This window comes from Lampetra planeri, chromosome 12 (assembly GCF_965212315.1).
Source record: "Lampetra planeri chromosome 12, kcLamPlan1.2.h2, whole genome shotgun sequence".
Lineage (NCBI taxonomy): Eukaryota > Metazoa > Chordata > Hyperoartia > Petromyzontiformes > Petromyzontidae > Lampetra > Lampetra planeri.
Window position 1 is genome coordinate 11,600,879 of NC_136118.1, and position 21,343 is coordinate 11,622,221.

At 43.0% G+C, this 21,343-nt stretch overlaps 1 protein-coding gene across 1 annotated transcript in view; it reads left to right on the top strand.

The window, feature by feature from the left end:
- Positions 1 to 21,343, top strand: part of DNAAF9 (dynein axonemal assembly factor 9) — a 60,840-nt gene that overhangs the window by 30,742 nt on the left and 8,755 nt on the right. The window contains exons 22-32 of the mRNA XM_078599552.1: positions 491 to 637; positions 1,408 to 1,496; positions 2,759 to 2,854; positions 4,032 to 4,152; positions 4,558 to 4,646; positions 8,651 to 8,809; positions 11,761 to 11,886; positions 15,210 to 15,247; positions 16,549 to 16,684; positions 18,993 to 19,079; positions 21,129 to 21,235. Of these exons, the coding sequence (XP_078455678.1) occupies positions 491 to 637; positions 1,408 to 1,496; positions 2,759 to 2,854; positions 4,032 to 4,152; positions 4,558 to 4,646; positions 8,651 to 8,809; positions 11,761 to 11,886; positions 15,210 to 15,247; positions 16,549 to 16,684; positions 18,993 to 19,079; positions 21,129 to 21,235 (1,195 nt within the window). The remainder of the gene's footprint in view (positions 1 to 490; positions 638 to 1,407; positions 1,497 to 2,758; positions 2,855 to 4,031; positions 4,153 to 4,557; positions 4,647 to 8,650; positions 8,810 to 11,760; positions 11,887 to 15,209; positions 15,248 to 16,548; positions 16,685 to 18,992; positions 19,080 to 21,128; positions 21,236 to 21,343) is intronic.

Sequence of the window (21,343 nt, forward strand, 5' to 3'; positions counted from 1 at the left end):
CAGTGCCTTAAAACAATTAAATACTGGTCGACATCCCGGGCAATGGCCCTTCATAGCACCCAACAAGAGTTGCTTCGTGACCTTGATGGATATACAGGTCATACGTTTCACGATTAATTCAATTGTCGCCTGCATAGAAGAGGAAAAAAACCCTTTCTGCAGTTGTTTGGAGTTGTTGCGCATATCCGTTGACGACACATTTACAAGGGGTCAAGGCGATGTCGAGGTCACTGATTGCTAGGTCTGTGGTATACCGTGGGGGCACGATGACTCCTCAACGAATGGCATTCTCTGAAAAGAACGAGGGTTTTTTTTATCTCCCCCCCCCACAAACACACACGAATATTCGTGCGGCTATTACATTGAACCCTAACGTAGCGCGAGGCGTGCTCGGCACATAATTATATCGGCCGGCATCCTCGTTTTGGGTAACCTGATGAAGTGTCCTCTTTAACTCGGGTTGTTATCGGCGTGTGCACAATCGCCGCAGGATTCCTGCAGTGTGGTGGCCATGGTGGTGATTGAGTACCAGAGGTCACTGCTGCCGTTTCTGCCCTTCCACCTGTCGTGCTCCACATTCAGCTTGGCCTTTGGCCTTATGCCCAAGTCAACAGCCTACAAGACATTCTACAGAGAGGTGTGTGTGTGTGTGTTTATGTTTGTCTAAACCTCCCGTGTTTGTGTCACTGGCTTGCGACCAAGTAGCCTCTTAAAGAGGTTCAGGTTATTCTAACAGTAAAGCGTCCTCTGCTAGTTTTATTATGACTTGGTTTTACATTGGTCAACATTATACATTTTACGAAAGAGAATCATCGAGTGACATTGCAGTGGCGTTTTGAACGCAGCTTAATTCACATGGCGCCGCCGTTTCGATTGCTGAAGATACAACTTTATTATCGTTTGCGAGGCTTACCTTGATAAGTTCATTAGTTTTTATTAAGTTTTATTGCACTTTAGAGACTGTAGGAATGGCTATACAGCCCAGTGCGTTGTTTGATGGATCACAAATGACGTCAAACAGCAGCAGTAAGAGCTAATCATTGACGCACGTAAAGTATTTGTCTTCAAGTGACGGCAATTGTAATTTGCCTGTAAACCTAATGGTGCAATGTAATTTGCATACAAAGCAAATAAACTCGTACAAAAAGACATTTAATCGGATAGAACCAAATGTACTCGTGATTAATCACCCAAGTCAGACACTGCCGCAAGGTGACGTGATAGTTTTAATCAGCTCGTAAATTGTAATAAACGACTTGATTGCGGGTTTAATCTGGGCGTTATCTGCGCGTAGTAAATATGCAGCAATCAAACGCAATTGAACAAATGAGATGGAATGTTCTAGATGGAAGGTGATGAACGCAGTGTTGATGGAGGTGTTGTGTGTTGTGCGTATGATGTGTAAAGGTGCTCTCATCTTGGCGAAATCAGGCAGAAGCGTTTGGTGTGGCGCTGAAAATGATCAGCCAGCAAGAAATCTCAGAGTACGCCCAGCTGTAAGTCGTCATCAAACATCACCTTTGCGTACCCTTTCTCTTTCATGAAATAAAATATTTTTTGAGAGGAATTGCATTGTAAACCACTTGATGTTACGCCAGCCTCCCTGCACTGCCAAATATGGTGCCCTTTAATAAAATACAAACGAGCTGATTGAGTCAACACCTTACATTGTTTTGCAACAAAGCCAGCAGTCAGTTTTTATGGGAGTTTTTTCAAGGGAGTTTTAAGTGAGTGCGCAACAGTAAATGTTTGTGTTTCAAGATTTCGCGTTGTTAAAAACGCCCCCAGTTACAATTTTTCCGTATGTTTGGGGGTGTCTAATGCTTTCCAACTATGGTCGTGATAACTCGTGCAAAGAAGATCCAATTTCGGCAACATTTTTAGTGTAAAGTGCTGTTGTTGTTCGAGACGTATCCTATAAAAAATTTGATCAAAGGGTTGCCTAAAACTTCGTCAGAAAAACCAGCGTGAAAAGGATTAGCTTTGCTGGTAAGGGTATTATTACGTGCGATGACGTCACTACTTGTGACGACGTCATCTCGTTGTGTTACTTATACGTATCGTTGTTATCTCCAATAACTTAGGCAAAGCGTCACTGAATCCATCCATATGCATGCTTTTTATTTTGTTGATTTTACCCTCAGTTGAGGCTGTGTTTGTCACACTCCTGGTGGTCCGTATCGTGAAGTGTGCTGGTCACTGACAGTTTTTGATTTAGTTCAGCAAGACCACACGTTGTCATTTATATGCCAATTGTGTAACATGGTGGGTCTTCTTATCAGATTCGCCTTGCATGTTTACAGTTTGGTCACAGGAAATGGAATGGAACTTGGGTCAGTGATAAAATGGATTATGTTTTTTTACTGAAAGCTCAATGTTGATAGACCCTTTTGTTGGTAATGACACCGTGAAGAAAACTTGAGATTGCTACAAATTCTTAAATTTTAAGTCCCCGTTGATGGATGTGTCTGTGTGTACACGGGCTGTTTAAAAATGAAAACCGATACAAACTAATGTCATTTTTATGAATAGGCAATGTCAAAATGTCTCATGGGGAAGTGGTTGTTGTCCTTACATGATGAATTGTCTGCCGGCAAACTCGAAAGTTAACTTTTTTTAACAATACAAGTTTCAAGATGTATTTCACCACGTGAGAACGCAAGAGGCGGGAATGAAATATTGATTGTACGAGGGACCTGGTTGAGGTTACGAGTGATCTCGGCCTAAGCGTGTAATTATTCCTGCTCGTATTGTCCAGGTATACTGCCCTGGAGACAAAGCGTGCATCCACGTGCGTGGACTCAGTGGGGACTGGTCGGCCATCGATATACACGTCATTGCCTCATTTTGAAAAGTACGGCAAAGATTCGTTTCATACCTCCTATCCTGAACGTGTCTCACCTTTGTTTGCCTTTTCCTCCAGTTATGTTCGAGTGATGCTATCAATGTTGTCATTGGATGAAGGTTTCCATTTTGAATTCTCGCAGCTTGAAGCAGTGCATCATCGCCCCCGGCTCATAGAATGCCAATGGAAGATCGCATTGCAGAACTACTTCTCAACGTCACATGCAATAGCCAACGCACACTCGCGGGCCACGTTTTAATTCTCTGCAAGCATCGTTTGTTGCATGTGACCCCAGCGGAATTCTGATTACGAACTCGCTAACTTTGAGAACCCGGTTCAATCGTGAATGGCCGCCTGCATTCAAGCTCCAGCTCGTTTCCAGCAGTGCCATCACCACCGCCCTCTTGAGCCCTTGAACCACTCGGCCACCTTCTGTCGTTAGCCTCGATTACAATTGTCTTTTTTGCATTCATAACAGCGCCGAATGATCCGGTCTGAAAAGTCAGTTTAGTTGCTCAGAATCAAAATCAGAATAATTATTTATACTGGAGGAATCTGATGAGTGATAAAGCTCTTTTCACAGATTTCCAGCAGGGGCAGGTCAGAACGTTGATGTACTCATAATGTGCAGTGTTCTTATGGTTTAGCAATTAATATTAAAATTGTGAATGTGCAAGTGTTCACTAACCTTTAAACCGCTATATAGTTCGGTCTCATCTGTCAGTAATTCTTCAAAACACAGGAAACTAACCAGAACTGTGGAGCTATATATATTCTTGGTTCTTTCGGTAAAGTAACCTAGAAGGGAAATAATAAAATAATAAAAATATTACCCAATAAAATTCTCACGACGTTTCGACTGCAACACAAGGAATCATCAGCAGGTGTGAAATCCAGAAAATGTTCTTGCTGTGGATTTCGCACCTGATGACGATTGCTTGTGTTGCAGTCGAAACGTCGTGAGAATTTTATTGTTTTATATTAATATTATTTTATTATTTCCCTTCTACGTGACTTTACCGAAAGAACCAAGAATATGAATCCCTGCAGTCACGAAATCTTTAAATCGAAACTGTAGAGCTATTAAACATAAGCATGACATTTGAGTAGTTATCCTGCAAGGCCTTGGGTTATGTTTGCATGGCCCGTTGTGTGAATGTTCTTACGCGTGTGCTTTTGTGCAAAGGTTCCTAAAGCACTTTGAAGTTAGCAGTGTGCTGATGGACGCCATCCTGTCCAGCCATTTCAAATTGCTGATAAATCCATCGGAGAATGAAAATCAAGCCAACGAAGACCTCCATGGGAAGGTTAGTGTTTTGAATTTGAAGCATTTCATTCAAACACAGAATGCATGTACAAAAGCTAAAGGGTAACTAGAGCAACATGACTGAGTCCTTCAAATGCGTCACACATGAATGATTAAAAGTTGTTTCTACTTATTTTAGTATTTTGTAGTTTCCATTTATTCACAAGCGTCCAAATGCGACTTTATATTTAAGAGTACTGCGTGAAACGAGGGCTCACTTTCAACCCACATGCTTTCCCCTGTACATTCTGATTACGTACATAAATTCTAACTCGGGAGCTCGTAATTGGATGGCACGTAGTTTCATCATGGGAAGTGGTTTTAAGATGGAACGCAGAGAGAGGTGATAAATGAATGAATTCTGAAGAGTGGACCGTCGTATGCGTTGAGTGGCGTTTCCTCTTAGATGGTGATCACAATCATCACGGGCCTGCCCGGCAGCCATCGGGAGCGCCTCTGTGCTACTCTTGTCAACCTCAGCAAGGAGCATGATAGGTACAGGCAGCCACATGTACACCTACACCCGACGTTTCATGCCAATTCAACACCAAATGCAGTTGAAATAGTTTCGAACAAAGACGGTCACTGCGTCGAGCGCTTTCAGATGCGCTTCTGCAGCTATCTCGAATGCTCTTCCCTCCGATATTAGGAAGCCACTGGAGCTATGCACTTGTAAATGTAGTTTGAAAACTCTTTTTTTTAGAACTGCTTTTCCTGTTTAGTTTGTTGTCCTTCCCCTGCTCCTCTGATTAACATGGTTGGCTACGTACGGTGCGAAAGAAGTTCAATGTACATATGTGAGATAAGCATTTTTAAAACATCTTCCAGGGAAACTAGAATGCTGTTCCATTTGCTTTGTTTTGTTAGTGACGTTTAAGTGTTCCAATAATAACCGTAGCATGTGCAGTCACCTGGTTTGTGCTGTACTGACAGGTTGTTGAACCTGGTGAATTGGTCTCGGATGATGTAACTTGCAGTGTAGTTCTGCTTGCAATGATAAATACAACACCTTGAATGTCATTGGTTTAATTGGCAAGCGATGTACACGGGGCCCTAGAAAGCTCGATGCATGATGCACCGTGTGCATCGCTTGCCAATTAACCAATGCAATTCAAGGTGCTGTTGTATATATTTGCATTGTGGACTGTCGTCAACCAAAGAGAGTTTTACATTTTTCTTGTGTTTTAAATGTTGCAAACCATCGTAGAGCCTGCTGCTGTTGGTCGTGCTGCTCACTCGGAGCACAGCTGGCTCAAAGGTAGCTTGCCTACTCCCATTCGGGTACAAGGTGCATCAGCTGGAGAAGTATTGCTTCTGCCATGTGCTCTATCCTTCAAAGAGAATTGCAGATCACATTCCCCCATAGAGAATTGCGATGAACAGCTTGTGTTGACACACTTGAAATGGCATTACAATCTGTAGTATTGTTGTTGTACACAACAAAAACGTATTCATTCATGCAAAAGTTCAGCTTGTAAAGATGTATTCGCATTTTCTGTGAAGTAAAAGTGAGTCAATGTGAAAGATTTTATTTGATACATTTTTTCCATGCTTAAAATTAATGAGCCAAAACATACTTGTGTGTGTGTCTAAAAATAGAAAATCGTGGGAGTGAAATAATCCACAGTTTGTATCCTGCGCATGAAGCGTGACACTTTCCCCCCTGTAGTTGTCTGTGCAATGAAATAATTAATCAAAATGTCACGGTGAACCAAAAATAGGACTTCATTGTAACGCGGTGCGGCTACAGCGTCCGCATCCCTTGTGAAAAGACAATCAATTACGGCGATGCCTTCACAAGCCTCCAGTGGATTTGAAAGCGAGTCATGTGCTTGGAAAGAAGCATCGGTAGTGCAGTGAAACGTGCGGTGAAGAGCGTTTGTCCATGTGTCGGCATCGATGTCTCCCTGCGTTGCGTAGAGTCTTCCCTGTGTTTTAGAATCTACCGGCTGATGGGGTGTTGGGGGGGGGGGTGAACACCAGTCCGTGTCTGCTGACCATTGGGTGCATTATGCACTCAACTTTGTCTGTGCATCTTGCGCTGCGTGGCATGCGGTGAATGATCATTATGATTGTTTTAGCTCCACACTGAATTTTGCAGTGTGTGTGATTGTTCCAGCACAAATCCAAATATTTTACCTGGTCAAATTCTATTCTTTCAGTATGGCAATGCTGTACCTTCAGAAGCTAAATGCCAATGCCAAGGTCTGCTGGCCATGAGAGGGCTTCATGATGACTCACGTTGATAGCTTGTGAGTCCTTCGATATTTAGTTGGTTACACTCAAAGACCTTGTCCGATCGGTTTTTGGCCTTTAAAAAAGGGATTTTTTTTCCCGGCATTTAGCTCTACCGATCATATCTGAGTACAAATTAACGACGTCCATTTCGCCTAGTTGACGGTATTAGTTGTATACCATATTATTATTTCCCTTCTACGCGACTTTACCGAAAGAACCAAGAATATGAATCCCTGCAGTCACGAAAGCTTTATAAATCGAAAGGTATTAGTTGTGTTTAAGGAAACACGTGAGAAGGTTACCGTCTCCTCCCCATCCTGGGCAACGAGGGAAGGGTAGTACACGCAGTGCGCGACTTCAAACACACCCGAGCTTACGAACACCCGCATTTACGAACGGGACCCAGGAACTAATTACGTTCGCAAGTCGAGGACTTGCCCCTACTCATCTTACGCTGGCAGCCCTGAGCTAGTGGTTAAAATTCCATGTTTGTATGGCGACGGGCAGTCGCTCCATATGCCATGCACCTCTGTACGGTGCGAAAGAAGTTCAAAATGCATACATACATATGTAGTGAGTCACTCCGAGACACTAATAGTAGGAGGCAGTTTATTATAGCCTTCACTGGCACAGGGGATAACGACACTCTGGTCAGGACAGCTAACAGGCTGCCTGACCAACGACGCTGAGAAGGTGAAGACGCTGACGGAGACCCCCGCAGCACGACGGGTTCCACTCCAAACAACAGCCACGAACCTTCGCTCGGGGTCCCCCGTTTATCCACCGAGCACCCCTTTTAGAACCTACCCGAAGGTTCTCGGCTTTACCCCACGTGCCCCCTCTGTCACCTTTGCCCCACTTCCATCTCTCCGGCTTATCACGTGACTTGCTGGCAGAGAGGGCTGCTGCAACAGCCAGCAAGCAGCGCTACGCGCCATAGTGACCCATTCCATGTCACTACACATACATGCACTGTTATATGGCACGGTAGAAAATGGAGCAAGGAATCTCTAACATTTGTGTTTGCCTCAATAATTTGTTGTAAAACATTGTCACCGCCGCAAATAATTAACATCACAATGACATGATTCATATATCTGATGAGATGAATAAATAACTCTTAAGTGGATGTTGTATTTTTATGTAATTCGTAAGGGTTTGCAGAGGCGGCTTAAAAAAAAGTTTTGCTACTGCATACCGTAAGAATGTTGCGTTCTTGTCTATGCAAAAGAGGATTCTCTTTTGTAGAAATAGACCCTTTCATCTGCAAGCAATCCATCAACTCGAGCATTTAGCTTATTAATTTGATTACAAGCGTGCACCACAGCATCAGCCAAAGTTAATCGAAATAATCAAATTAAGGCCGAAAGCTCACATTGCCATATGAAGTACAAGTAAAGTGATGCTTTGAAGTGTCCATGCGTCTGTTTTTTTTTATATAAATCAATTGCTTCAGGAATTAGCAAAAGGAGCATTTTTTGGATGGTTAAGTGTCTTTAGGTGTTATTTTGTTCACGCGAAAATTTCACGTCACACCTCGCTGTATTATTTAGAGGGTTAAATAGGGCAAAACAAGTTTCCATGGTGCAAAACAGCATACGTGATTAAGTGGCAATCGCCGTGGGCTCGTTGCAGTATCAACATGTTGAGTAGTAGCCAAGGGAGGGAACGCGCTAGAGAGGACATCCACTGTACAGATGAAGCAATGAAATCAGTTCGTGTGCAGGTGCTGGGTGGATTGTAACATCACATCATGATCGTGAAAGAGTACCACAGCTTGGGGAGGCATTCATCCGGTTGTGGGTTGATCATGGCTGCTCATGATGATGCCAGTGTAAAACAATGGAATTGCTTGCGGCGCGGTTACGAGATGTTAATTCCCTCGCCGGGGTTGCAGGAGGTCGTGGATTCTATCCCGACCCTGACGCCTACATATTTGGAGTTCGTGTGTTCTCCCCGTGGTCGCGTGGATTTTTCTCCGTGTCCTCCGGTTTTTCCCTCCACATTAAGAATCGGCATGCGTTTCAAGTATTTGGCCGCTCTACATTTCCACGTGATAAGCCACTTCGTTGAGATATCTTTTGTGGCCAGGTCACTTCTGAAAAAGAGCTGTATAGCTCAGTGGGCCATACCTGGTAACATTTTAAAATAGTTTAGTCGTTTTAGAATTCCCAAAGTCCGTCCTCCACCCCCCCCCCCCCCCCTTCGTGCCACGAGCTTCTCCCAGAGCTCACAACGAGCGGCGTCACGTTGTCGTGCAGATGGGCCGTGCTCCACAACGCTACGGAGAGCGGCGCCGAGCCGAACGCTGCGGCGCTGCAGCGCTACTTGAGCGGAGTCCTCCAGTCGCACCTCTACCGCAGCCCCCGCCACGCGCTCATCACCAGGAAGAAGCTGCGCATCCTCATGCTCACTCCGGGGTAATTGCTGCTTCTGAAGCGACGGAGACGCTCGCGCGCACACACCGCGCCCTCTCGTTGCGGCAAGATGGCACGTTGGTCACACTAGCGCGTCATCGGTCACACTCGCGCGTCACGGCAAAAAAGGGCCTGGTTTCGATTCGCGACTCGGGTGCCTGTGTGGAGTATGTCAGAAGCAGAGTCTTTTATTGAGGCTGGAGGAATCTGATGAGCACTGAAGCCCTTTTACACAGATGTCCAGTGTGACATGTTCTCTTTTTGTGTATGTTCTCTGTCTCACCCCCCTGTTCTGCGTGGGTTTCCAGTGGGGTTCTGCGGTTTCCTCCCATAGCTAAAAAAAGAACATACAATGTAACTGGTAGTGGCCATACATCCCATTTAAAGAAAAAATTCCTGCAAATTGCTCGATTGGGTTCACATACAGCAGCTCCCTGCCTGTGAAAACCTTGCAGGACACTCCTGAACAAGAGACTGTGAGGCTCTCACAGGTAAACAAGTGTAGTGATAAATACAAATAAATAATCATTGCAATGGGCACCTCGTAAAGCAATCACTCAGGTGATGGGCATCTATATTATTTATATATTATACACACGAACACGGATTACATTTTATTATGCGTTATGTGTTTCATATTTTCCAAACTAAACAGTGTGTAAATTATTTTGTTATTTTGACAAAAAGGAAATTCATGTACTATTTGTTTTATGTGACAATTTTGGTGTGGCTAAGTGTAAAGTCCAGCAACTAGGGGTTTGAGTGTAGTACTTTACCGCAGCTCCCTGAGTAATCCCTGGGTCACGTGATGTATAAAGGGCACAGCAACTTGTGACCAGATGCAATGCAATCGCACTCTGATAAAGTATTGTGTTGATTGGCGACTGTTGAGTAAGTTGACGTAAATCTGTGACCACGATGATTGTGTGCAATTCGTATTGGAAGGTTTTTTTGTTGTTGTGGGCTTTAGGCATGTATTTGATAAGTCAGCTACGTGTGTTTTGGCCAAGTTGATGTAAATCTATGACCACGATGATTGTGTGCAATTCGTATTGGAAGGTTGTTTTGTTGTTGTGGGCTTTAGGCATGTATTTGATAAGTCAGCTACGTGTGTTTTGGCCAAGTTGATGTAAATCTATGACCACGATGATTGTGTGCAATTCTTATTGGAAGGATTTTTTGTTGTTGTGGGCTTTAGGCGTGTATTTGATAAGTCAGCTACGTGTGTTTTGGCTGGGTCGCCATTTGAAAAAAGGGCCTCACCCAAATTGAGCCGAGCCATTAGTCACAGCGATGGCGTAAGGCAAGTGGTTCTTAACCTTTACTGCAGCGTTGCACCCTTGTGGTTCTCAGTCGTAATTTGTTTTATAATGTTAATAAATACACAGGGTTTTTTGCAGCAAAGTAGTTGCACTTACGTGCCCGTGCTGAATATGTGTTTCGACGATTTACCTTCTAAATAATATGGCCACATCTCGCACCCCCAGAAAGGGCATCACGCATCCCCAGGAGGTGCGTGCACCCCAGGTTAAGAACCACTGGCGTAAGGGATACTCCAACAGGTTTATGCTTCCTCCTTGTTTTTATCTCAACATTTTTATTGAATTGTCGTCAACAATTAGAATTGGCAGAAGCCCTTTTCCAAAACAATGCCACCGCGCACAAAAGTCCTGAGAACACCAGTGGCCAGTGCCCAGTTCTCAAGCACTCTGCTGCAGCTGCCCCGTCCACCTTGCAGCCGAGGATCTGAAACCATTCGACCATCCATCTGTTCATCCATTTGAAGGATGAACGGCACGTTCCACATTTCGATCTCATTACACGGCGGTAAAGGAATGCTGTTTCACAAACGATTGCAGGATGAATCTTTCTGCCGTGCTCCTAGATGCACATTGCCACGAATGCATGAAAATTATGTTTTGAAAAAGAGCCACGTTTTTCACGACCTATCCACGAATGATCATCAGAAATATTTCAGGAGTTGATTGAAAAAAAAATACAGGGAAATGAAACAGGAGGCATTAATGTTGGGGGTATGCCAGTACACAGTGGAAGCGTTTACAGAGAATCGCTTCTTTCAGCAGTTGCGTAATCATTTTGTGTAAGAATTTCTTACCAAGTTGAATTAGTGTGGGCTGTGGCATTGCAAGGTGGTGTGTGGGGAGGCCATCAGGAGTGGATAAACATGGCTAATGATGATGATGACATTTTAATTGCTCTCCCCAATTCGCACGGCTTGCTTACCTTGTGTAAGAATTGTACATTAATATGAAACGTAAATACGTATTTTTAGATTGCATTAGCCCTATGCAAAGCATGCCATTGAGCGGTATTTTAAAATTCGCTAATCACAATCTGAGCTGCACTCCTGCATTGCCATTCTGCATTGAGGGAGGGCATGTAGGACATAATTACATGCTTAGTATTCTATATATATGTAATATATAATATTCTATATTCTATATATATGTCCACGCAACACCGAGGACTTGGTGTGTATGTTATATTGTAACGGCAAATCGTGCGGCATTTAAACCACGTTCATAAGGAGCAGTTTGGTTAATGTAAAGTCGGGTTATAAAATATATAATGCCCTGTAAAAACTTAAACAATAAAATGAACAGCTCTTGTTAACGTTGTGCGTTTAACATGAAAAGTAGCAGTCGGAGTCCATATTCTTGGGTCTTTCGGTAAAGTCAAGTAGCACCACGCCTGGCCACCTTTGTCTCCCTTATGGCGATGTTTACACATCGCACCAGTAACTCCTTTGAAGTTGAGTCGACCTAGAGGAGACCCAGGACCGGTTCAGGTAATCGTCACTGGTGTAGGTTGTGAGCGGGAATCCCTAACCACTGCGCGCCACTGCTCCCCTCTATGCATTTGTATCCACACACACACTTACATACATACGACGATTGTATGACTCACTCTCTTCTATTTTAATCTTTTAACAGCTTTGCAGATGTTGTGGATGTGGTCCAGGCAATTAGGACTCACCCAGATCTCAGTGTCAAGTCGCACTTTGTAATTGGAGCCATAACAGCTTGCGTTAACCCTCTGGCTGCATGTGTGGAGCACAGGTATGTACGCCACTCACAGCCTCCTGGTGGTGGAACTAACCACAGAGTCGATGCGCCCACCTGCAAACACGAGCACCTTTATCAACACGACAGTGAAAGATGGCCAAAGTTTGCTTTCACATCGATGTTGATATTGATTGTTCCATTCGTTACAACTAAAGGCACACGAGCACCTTTATCAACATGACAATGAAAGATGGCCAAAGTTTGTTTAAATATCGATGTTTTGATTGTTTCATTCGTTGCAACTAAAGGCTTTGATGTTATAGATTAAACATTTCCCCTATACTCATTACCCTAAGCATTCTTTTTTTGCAGTTAATCTATTTGTAGCTTAGGTGGCACGTTTAAATAGTTTTGTAATTGTCCAGTAGCCTGATTTGAAATGGCCTGTTTACATTATTCTCGATAATTGGTAAAACAGTCCGGTTATGGTACAAACTTGTCAAATTGAAGAATTACCCATCATCATTATTATTAAATGACTACAAATTAATGATTTCTGTTCATGATTGTTCAGGTACAACGAAAATGTGCAGAGCTAAATAGCACACAACCTGATGAGGCAATAATTGAGACACATATATACCATCTTTCTGGAATTTGAATTTGTATAGTTTAAAACCCATTTTTATTTGTTTAGTTAAACACGTGTTGTGTGTATTAGATCATTTATTGCAACCAGCATGAGCACACCATTGTAAGGCGCATTCATACGCAAGTTTCACGATATCCGGCATTTTAATTCTTCTTGAAAATTCTCTACTCGTGTCAAGAGGCACATCAGATTGGCACAGTTGGCTACGTGCGGTGCGAAAGAAGTTCAACATACATACAACAGACGCTACTGTGCTGAGTCGTGCCATCCTGATTATATATATAACCGTTGGGCTTTACTGTAGACCATTCAGGTGACTGGCTGAAGCAATCGGGTCCCTCATTACGGAAACTCGCGTGGTATTTTGACCGTGCTTGGTTCGTTGGAATACCGTACACCGGCGGTCCCCAACCTTTTTGGCACATGGGGCTGGTTTCGTGGAAGACGATTTTTTCACGGACCGGGGGGCGGGGGTTCATCATGGGGTCTTTCCCCCTTTTCAAAGAAACTCTCCAGCGACGTTTGTTTTTTACTCATTTTGGCTCGGGGCTAGAGCTTGTGGGCTCACCAAAACTGCGACTGAGACGAGTGCGCAGTGCGGGAAAGAGGCGCGGACAGAAGTGGTCAATAATAAACTAATGGGGGCGGGCCACGCGCCGATTCACCGCTCTCACCTCCTGCTGCTGTGCGGCCCGGTTCCTAACAGGACACGGACCGGTACGGGTCCACGGCCCGGGGGTTGGGGACCCCTGCCGTAGACAACTACCCCCACTTATATTTACTGCCCTGGTTTTTCCAAAGGGTTATATGTTTTAGTGTTTTGCTCCAAAGGAAGCAGTACCGATGAAACGAAATGTAAACAGCTTCCTTGACCTGAGAAATGTTTATCTTACGAGTGGACTACAGTACCCGACTCGGAGCAGGTGCTGACATGCTCATCACAACATGAACATACATGAACAGTATCTACATATAATGTTTAAAAAAATATGCACTATACAAATGTTACACATGGATTTAATTTTACTAGACACCTAAATTATGACAGTTGTGATGTGGCTAAATGTGCAACTATTTAATAAATAGCTAGAATGTAACTCTTAATTGAATTCGGTTAAAAGATAATCACCTTTAATCACAATGCCAAAATGTACTTAACAGGTGAATGTTGCCTCTGCTGTAATCCCTAAAATACAACTGTTATTCTCTACCTTGAGTGGCACATGTTGAATGTAGTGTAATGTTCATCTTCTTGGTTCTTTCGGTAAAGTCACGTAGAAGGAAAATAATAAAATATTAAAAATAAAACATAATAAAATAATTCTCACGACGTTTCGGCTACAACGCAAGCAGCCGTCCTCAGGTGAGGTCGTCCTCGGGTGAGGACGGCTGCTTGCGTTGTAGCCGAAACGTCGTGAGAATTATTTTATTATGTTTTATTTTTATTATTTTATTATTTTCCATCTACGTGACTTTACCGAAAGAACCAAGAAGATGAATCCCTGCAGTCACGAAAGCTTTAAATAGAAAAATAGTCTTCTTGGTTCTTTCGGTAAAGTCACGTAGAAGGGAAGTAATAAAATAATAAAAATAAAACAAAATAAAATAATTCTCACGACGTTTCGGCTACAACGCAAGCAGCCGTCTTCTGCTTGCGTTGTAGCCGAAACGTCGTCAGAATTATTTTATTATCTTTTATTTTTATTATTTTATTATTTCCATTCTACGTGACTTTACCAAAAGAACCAAGAAGATGAATCCCTGCAGTCACGAAAGCTTTAAATCGAAATTTAGAAAAATAGTGTAATATTTTTAGCCTCCACACCCACAGGGTGGCAATTGTCAGTGTGCCGTCGGTCATGCACCTTCTCGTTCCTCTGATCGACCCTAAAAAAAGGGCACTTGGTGTCAAAGTTATTTTCTCTATTGTTACCAGCACCACATTTGACTGTGGAATACTGCAGTTGAGTCATTTTTAAACTAGCGACGGCAATCGAATGGAGCTAACAGCCCGTGTCGCCAAGTTATGGTTGTCTTCACAATTATGTAAAGTTAGCAATACTGAATAGTTTGCATTCGATCGCAAGAGACCTTATAAAATATCAATTTCACCAAACAAGTAAGAAACTGGACTTGGTCAGGTGAACGTTGCCTCTGCTGTTCTTTATGAACAAAACATTATATTGTGATGTCAATTATGTCAGAGTCGATGAAGTACAGCAAGTGGCACCGACTACTGAAGTGTATTTAGTAATTTGCGTCTTAATAACTACAACACTAAGGGAGATGTGTGAAACACAATTTAGTTCAAATAAATGTGGCAGGCAAAAAGACCGCAGAGGTTTGCGATGCAGCTGACATGGGCGACACGTTTACTGCTGGGCCACTTTCACAGGTTCAACAGTCCAAGAGTTAGAACTCTTTTGCCACCCAGTAATGATTGGGGGACTTTATTGTAAAACTCTAAATTTGTATTCGAATATTGATATTATTGGCTCAGTAATTATATCAGTTTTTATTCAGTATATTCTAAGGGGTTTTTTTGCCTGTCATATACTGATTTGATCCAGTAGGAAAACATGTTTCAAATGAGTAATTGGACTACTTGCGCATTGTCAACAGATGGAAATCAAAATTAACTTTTTAGCGTTTCAATAAAAGATGTGCATAACAACTGCTCAGAATGCTCAAACGGTGTGTGTGTGTGTCTCTGTGTATTGAACAGCCTCACCTTTCCAAAACTACTCGAGCAGTGCGCACAAGGTCAGCTTTTTATGTCATTTTACTGGCGTTAAACTATAACGCGTCATTTGCAAGATGTCAGCGTTTAAATTCCGTATAGTGCAGTCAACACTCTGTATTTTACGTCATACTGCCAATAAACCAGAACACGTAATTTGCAAGATGTCAGCGTTGCTGTTCCAATACCTGTCCCGTGCGGGAAATGATTGAGAGTGAAGCTCGTCGGCTGGGGGCCAGGGAATCCCAGGGGATTTTGAATCTTTGAAAAGTAGCTCGAGTTTGTGTTTCCTTTCAAAGGTATTATTTCGTGGCGCCACAGTGCTGTGATGTTAACTACCTCGCCTTGTATACAGGAGGTCTTGGGTTCGATCCCGGCCCTGACGCCTGCTGTATATTTGGAGTTCGCATGTTCTCCCCGTGGTCGCGCGGATTTTTCTCCGGGTCCTCTGGTTTTTCCCTCCACATTTAGAATCAATGTGCGTTTCGAATATTTGGGCTGCTATATATACATTTCCACATGACCGGCCATTTCGTTGAGCAATCATTTGTGAAAGCCAGGTCGCTTCTGAAATAGAGTGATATTGCTCAGTGGGCCTTACCTGGTAAAATAAAAAAAACAGTTTAGTTTCAGTTTATAGTTTTGAGGACAATTGCTGACCCTGACCTGCGGTGGATAACATACCTATTAACAGAATGCATCGTATACTTGCTTAATAAAAGTGCGATAAAAATGTTTTACATGTCGGCCTCTCCTGATTTGACCATTGCACGAAGTAACTCAAGTTGCTCATGTAATCTAAATCACTTCAGATCTGTCGTCCAGGCCCATTCCTTGGTTGCAACTTCATTGGTGTCGTTTGCAAATGACAATACAGCTACACCTTAAATAATTTCTTAAGTCCATCCCTCTTTCACAAAGCAGTGCAATTTTAATGCAAAATACAAATATACAAATATAATTTAAGGATGGCATGATGCAAACAAAACGCCGCGGTAAAGTAGAGGTTTTAGAATCACCGAGTTGAGTTGCCAATCGATGTTCAGTCACCGCATTGATGGATGGCATTAGACAGAGTGGGCCACGTGATGTCTGCAACCTTCACTCCAGCCCATCACTGATGTCGTGAGTCAAAGCAAAGTTGGGCAAAACAGAATACGGCAACAGAGGCCTTGGTCTGTCTGTATTGCAGTTCAACAAATCTCGTTGCAAGTTACTTGTCGGTGTTTTGAGTCGGAAACGGACTGGCTTCTCAATAAGGCGATGCACAAGTAATACGACGTGGCGGGTGTCGCTTTGACTTTGCGGTGATCTGGACGTGCAGGCTGGGCCAGTAACGTGGTGCTGACGGGCCCCAACCACGAGAAGCAGCACCCACGCGTCAAGCAGCTCAAGGAGCTGATACGCCTGGTCAACCCTAGCGCCGCACTCATCCAGGCAGAGAACGGCAATGTCAGCAGGTACCGAGAAGGGCTCTTTAGTAGGGGGGGTTTTTAATTTACAGCTCGTTGACTAAAGGGTGAACGTTCTTCTCAACTGAAAGGTCGTTTTGTGTTTTTTTGACGGAATTCGGCCATCTTTGTTTCTTGCTGCCGAGAGGTTTTGCTCCAGATGACGATTGTTGTTGTTCGTTAGCTTTTCCCTTACTTTGGTGGGGAGGGTACGGTTGTGTTCTGGGGTTTTTGGAGATGTTCCTGTAGTACAGTTCGTACACACGAAGGGTTTGCCGCTTGCGTTTCTAGTTTTGGCACCGGTATTTTTTCCAATCGCTTGTGTTTATAGCGGTGGGTGAGATTCAGCACGGGTATTTAGATTTGACCCTCCTCTTTCCTCCTTTATTTACACGTTTAGTTGAAATATTTTCATTATATATATCATATGCCCTAGAGAAGCTCGGATATTGTCTGTGGATGATTAACGCCCAACGCAATGTTTTTATGTTTTCCTTTCAGCATCGGCTTTGAAGTGATTGTCGAGGCTGAACTGCAAATGGCAATGACTCATTTTATAATAGTCTGAATTAGGGTCAACCCAATAAAGTTTAAACCTTTTAAGCAGTAACCACTTTTTTAAATTGAAGCCATTGCTGAAGATTCTATAGCAATTGCGGTTGTTTGCCCGTCAGCGCAGTTGAACTTGTGCGTGACGTAATTTGGTGACAGCCCTGTGTTTTGCTACTTCACATGTTGCTAAGCTGGATTGTCTGGGCACAGAGGAGTTCATTATCATGCGTTTTAACATTTAATAATGGCAATTGCACCCGCAAGTAGGCAATGCAAGCCTGATGCCACAGCAGAAGTGGCTAATAAACAGCCTGATCCCGTCGGACAGTTTGGTTATTATGAAACAAAAATTGTTCATGTTAATTCTGCCTGCATGGCCCCTGGCATGACCACAACATGTAATACGGGAAGTAACAGAAGGACCATTGCCCAAAATGTCGCCGATTTTATATATACTTTAATCCTTTCAGGCTGATTTGCTCACAAGCGTGTGTTTAAATTGTTGTTGTTGTGTGTGCTTTTGTGCACCACTGCCAATGCAGCAGCATCACCAAATTTTGTTTTTCCTTTGAGGTTGTGAACTTGTGCAATGGTATATGACTGCATTTCTGAAGAAGTCAAAAAAATACTTCTTCCAAATTTGGGTACAGAATGTAATTTCTATTATTATTTATTATTTAGCAACCTTTACCAATCACTATGTAGTTATGGTGGTAATATTCCTAGTTCTAACCGTTTGATAAGCAGGTCACGTATGATGGATTTTCTCACCTGTGCCAGCATGGAAGAGTAGGCCAAATACCGTCTAGTGGAGGCCCTTCGGCCATCAGTGGCGTGAGCATGGCAGGGCTGCACCGTTGCCTTTTACATTTGCAATGCAGCTATTGTTTCGCCTCTCCTATTTCTATCAAACCAAAAACCCCAAATACACTGGTTGATTTCTCTGGGTGTAACTACATGTACAAACTATATATATACATATTCTTTGGGTCTTTCGGTGAAGTCACGTAGATAGGTAAAATATTTTTACAAAAATCTACGACGTTTCGATCGCTTGTGTTGCCATCGAAACATCCTAGTTTTTTGTAACTTTTTTTAACCTATCTACGTGACTTTACCGAAAGACCCAAAGAATATGAATTCCTGCAGTCACGAAAGCTTTAAGTCAAGATATATATACACACACACCTGTATAGCGTGTGTAAAAGTACCGGATAAAAGTTGTTGATGGTGTGCCCACCTGTGTACTCTTAGGTTTTTTCGGTAAAGTCACGTAGGTAAAAATAAATAATAAAAGTAAGAATAATAGAAATAATAATAGAAATAAAATAAAAAATCACGACGTTTCGGAGGCAACACAAGTCTCCGTCATCAGGTGGGACCGTCACAGCTAGATTTGCTGTATCAAGTGAGGCAAATTTCCAAGAGACAAGCTCTTAAATACAAGTTAAGGGGGGAGGAGGGGGGAGGGGCTTATCTGAATGTGGTAGCCAATGAATGGAACGTGTTGGGGGGGTGGGCGGGGCTAAAAAAGAACAATAGGTGCAACATGTTGTTTTTACCCGGTGTTGGTTGACAATCCAAATACAAAAAGGAGAGTTGCTGTTAAACGCTGGGGATGTCAACACTCGGTAAAGTAGAATAGTGCCTGTCAAATAAGATGGTCCAAATATGTGTAGTTAAATCTCGTTGACATGTTATTTCCATGGTTAATAACACCTGTGTGTTGGCAGGGATTCACACGTCGCGTCTTGTTTGTGAACAGGAACGAGGACATTGAGATGATTTTGTCTGAGAACAGCTTCAATGATGCGGCCATGGTTCGTGCTCGTCACTTGCTCACCCCGGGCTGGTGAGTTACAATCGATTGTCCGCTCACCATAGATGAGTGTCAAAATAATTCATTCCTAGACAGGTGCGTGTCATCATTCAGAAGCCAGCACGTCCCCCGTGGCTGCTCTCGTATAATTCAACAAATTATTTGGCGCCTTTTTTAGCACTACTTTGTGTGGTTTTTTTTTAAGTGCACTTGTTGAGCACAGGCGCCAAAACCCCAAAGGGCTGGCAACAACAGCGTTGATTGTGTAATAGACATGAGTTGATGACACTTCTTGAATTGATAATTGGGGAATTGGCAAAAAGAGACGAATGGGAGAAAATGTATGTATATATGTATGTTGAACTTCTTTCACACCGTACGTTGCCAACCGTGCTAATTGGAGGTGCAGGGGAAGGACAATAAACTAAACACAAAAAGCAGCTCTAAATAAATGAGTTTTTATTCTAGATTTAAAAGTGCATAGCTCCAGTGGCTTCCTAATGTCGTCAGGAAGAGCGTTCCAGACAGCCGCAGAAGCGCGTCCAAAAGCGCGCGATGCGGTGACCGTCTTTGTTCGATGGCCAGCCAAAAACCGCTGCTGTGAGGAAGACCGGAGTTTGCGTGATGGTTTATGCTCCTTGACAAGATCAGCAAGCTCTATTGTGGATCATTTGCGGCAAGCACGTTGTGTGTAATGAGTGTGACCTTATCACGTATTTGTTCGGTAACTTCAAGCCAATGTGGCTTGGCGATCACTGGACGGACTGGGTCAGATCTTGAAATATCCGTCACGACACGTACCAGAAACATTTGTACAGGCTGCAGCTAGATAAAAATCTCTAGAGTCGGGCAGTGCGAGGCAGGAAGCAGAGAGAGACGAGTGTTTGCGATCCGCACGTATGGTGAGTGCATTCGTAAGCGAGCACGTGAGAGTTCCCCGGTGGCTTGAGCGAGTTCGTAAAACATAAACCATGACAGCAACCGCATTAAATGTATGATTAACAAACCTCTTGTCGCATTCCTCTCCTTTGGAAAAATGGGCACGTGAGTGTACGCTGACTTTACGTGTGTTTTAAAATGAGTTTGCACAAGACGTATCACTGGGAGGCATACGCATGTATGGATTTGCATGTAAGTAATATGACCTCTAAAGATTAGAGCCTGCTAAGAGATGATGAACAGAATTATAGCATTCATGGCTTTTATGGAGAAGCAGAAATGTAAGTCGGAAAACTCTAAAACAGATGAGAAGAGGAGTTGAGCTTTTACGTCTCTGCGAGGAGGGAGAAGGTGTACCTGCGACGTGCTGTTACGGGGTCGCGTGTAATCAGTGCGACTTCATACCACGATAATCGCTATAAGTTGAATTGTCACATTTGCTCTGAATCTGGGTCTCCCATGAAAAACAGGATTTAGTTTTGGTGGGCTGTCCCTGTCAGCATGCACATCCATACCGTTTAAATAATGAAACCAATTGAAGTAACTTTCAAATATAATTAGGTTCAATTATTTGACTTCATTTTAAAATCAACGTGTCCCGTTTTACTTTTGGGATCCAGGTCTGCCTTGAATAAAAGCCGCCTAGTTCCAATGGGTTACATAATTTCAACTCGTGGATGTCTATGGAAAACTAAATCTCAGCAAATTCATCAGAGGCGATGTTTCAGGCAATGGCCCTTTTTTGTAGCATACAAATGATCACATTGACGAATGCGAGTTCTTTCGTTAACTATGCTTGTGCGGCACTGTCAATGAAGCATCAACGGATACATTTGTTCAATTGTGGAGAACTCAGCATTTTTGCATTTTATTATCAGATTTTTTTTACTCTGCAAGTGCAGTTACACGGGAGTGCAACAACATTAACCGTTGCATTATTCTTGCATGTAAAACCTAGCTTTATTGGGTCATTTATAATGCGATATAAAGACTTCATACAGCATCTATAGAATTTTTGTTTCAACTGCCAGCTTGACGGTTGTAATGAGGTACTCAGTTCATACATTCCCTATACAGAGTATTTATACGCACTGTGTGCGTTTACAGTTTTAACTGTTTACTTTTTGTTTCCTCCGTCGGCAGGGCAAGTGGCATGTTTAGCTCGGGTGCGGCGTGCCCTGCCATGCAGCAGATCTCTGTTCGCTTCAACCGTCCCCTGGAGAAACCACTGTTCATCGGTCAATGCAAAGGTGTGCACCGCTTACTTTTAAAATATTTTTTATTTTACCAGGTAAGGGCCCCACCACTGTGATGTACAAGATGTTTTTCGGAAGTGACCACGCCATCACAAATGATAG